At 55.9% G+C, this 349-nt stretch overlaps 1 protein-coding gene across 1 annotated transcript in view; it reads left to right on the top strand.

The window, feature by feature from the left end:
* Positions 1-349, top strand: part of RASGRF1 (Ras protein-specific guanine nucleotide-releasing factor 1) — a gene marked incomplete at its 5' end in the record, with an annotated part of 19,317 nt that overhangs the window by 8,439 nt on the left and 10,529 nt on the right. Inside the window, one exon of the mRNA XM_010024963.1 lies at positions 1-21. Within this exon, the coding sequence (XP_010023265.1) occupies positions 1-21 (21 nt within the window). The remainder of the gene's footprint in view (positions 22-349) is intronic.

Raw genomic sequence — 349 nt, 5'->3', positions numbered from 1 at the left:
TGGACCAGCGACATCAGCCAGGTAGGCTGGACATGGGCGGACAGCCCAGGACACCCAAGGAGAGCAGCTCCCTGCAGAGGGTGACCTGGAGCTGGGGGGCACTGAGAACCTGGACATCCCCAAAAGCTTTCTGGTGTCTGGTAGCTCAAGGAGGAGGAGGAGGGAGGTGACACAGTCACAGCAGCAGGAGCAGGGTCTGTCCCATTGCGCTCTGTCTGCATGTGCAGATACGTGGTTTGGATTTCTCCTCTGACCCAGGCTCATGGCACAGTTTACATCTGCTCTTCATTCGCTTTATGCAGATCATAGAACCATGGAACGGTTTGCACTGGGAGGCACTTTAAAGCTA

Source organism: Nestor notabilis, unplaced genomic scaffold (assembly GCF_000696875.1).
Source record: "Nestor notabilis isolate BGI_N333 unplaced genomic scaffold, ASM69687v1 scaffold16122, whole genome shotgun sequence".
NCBI lineage: Eukaryota > Metazoa > Chordata > Aves > Psittaciformes > Psittacidae > Nestor > Nestor notabilis.
This window is presented reverse-complemented; position numbering and strand designations above follow the sequence as displayed.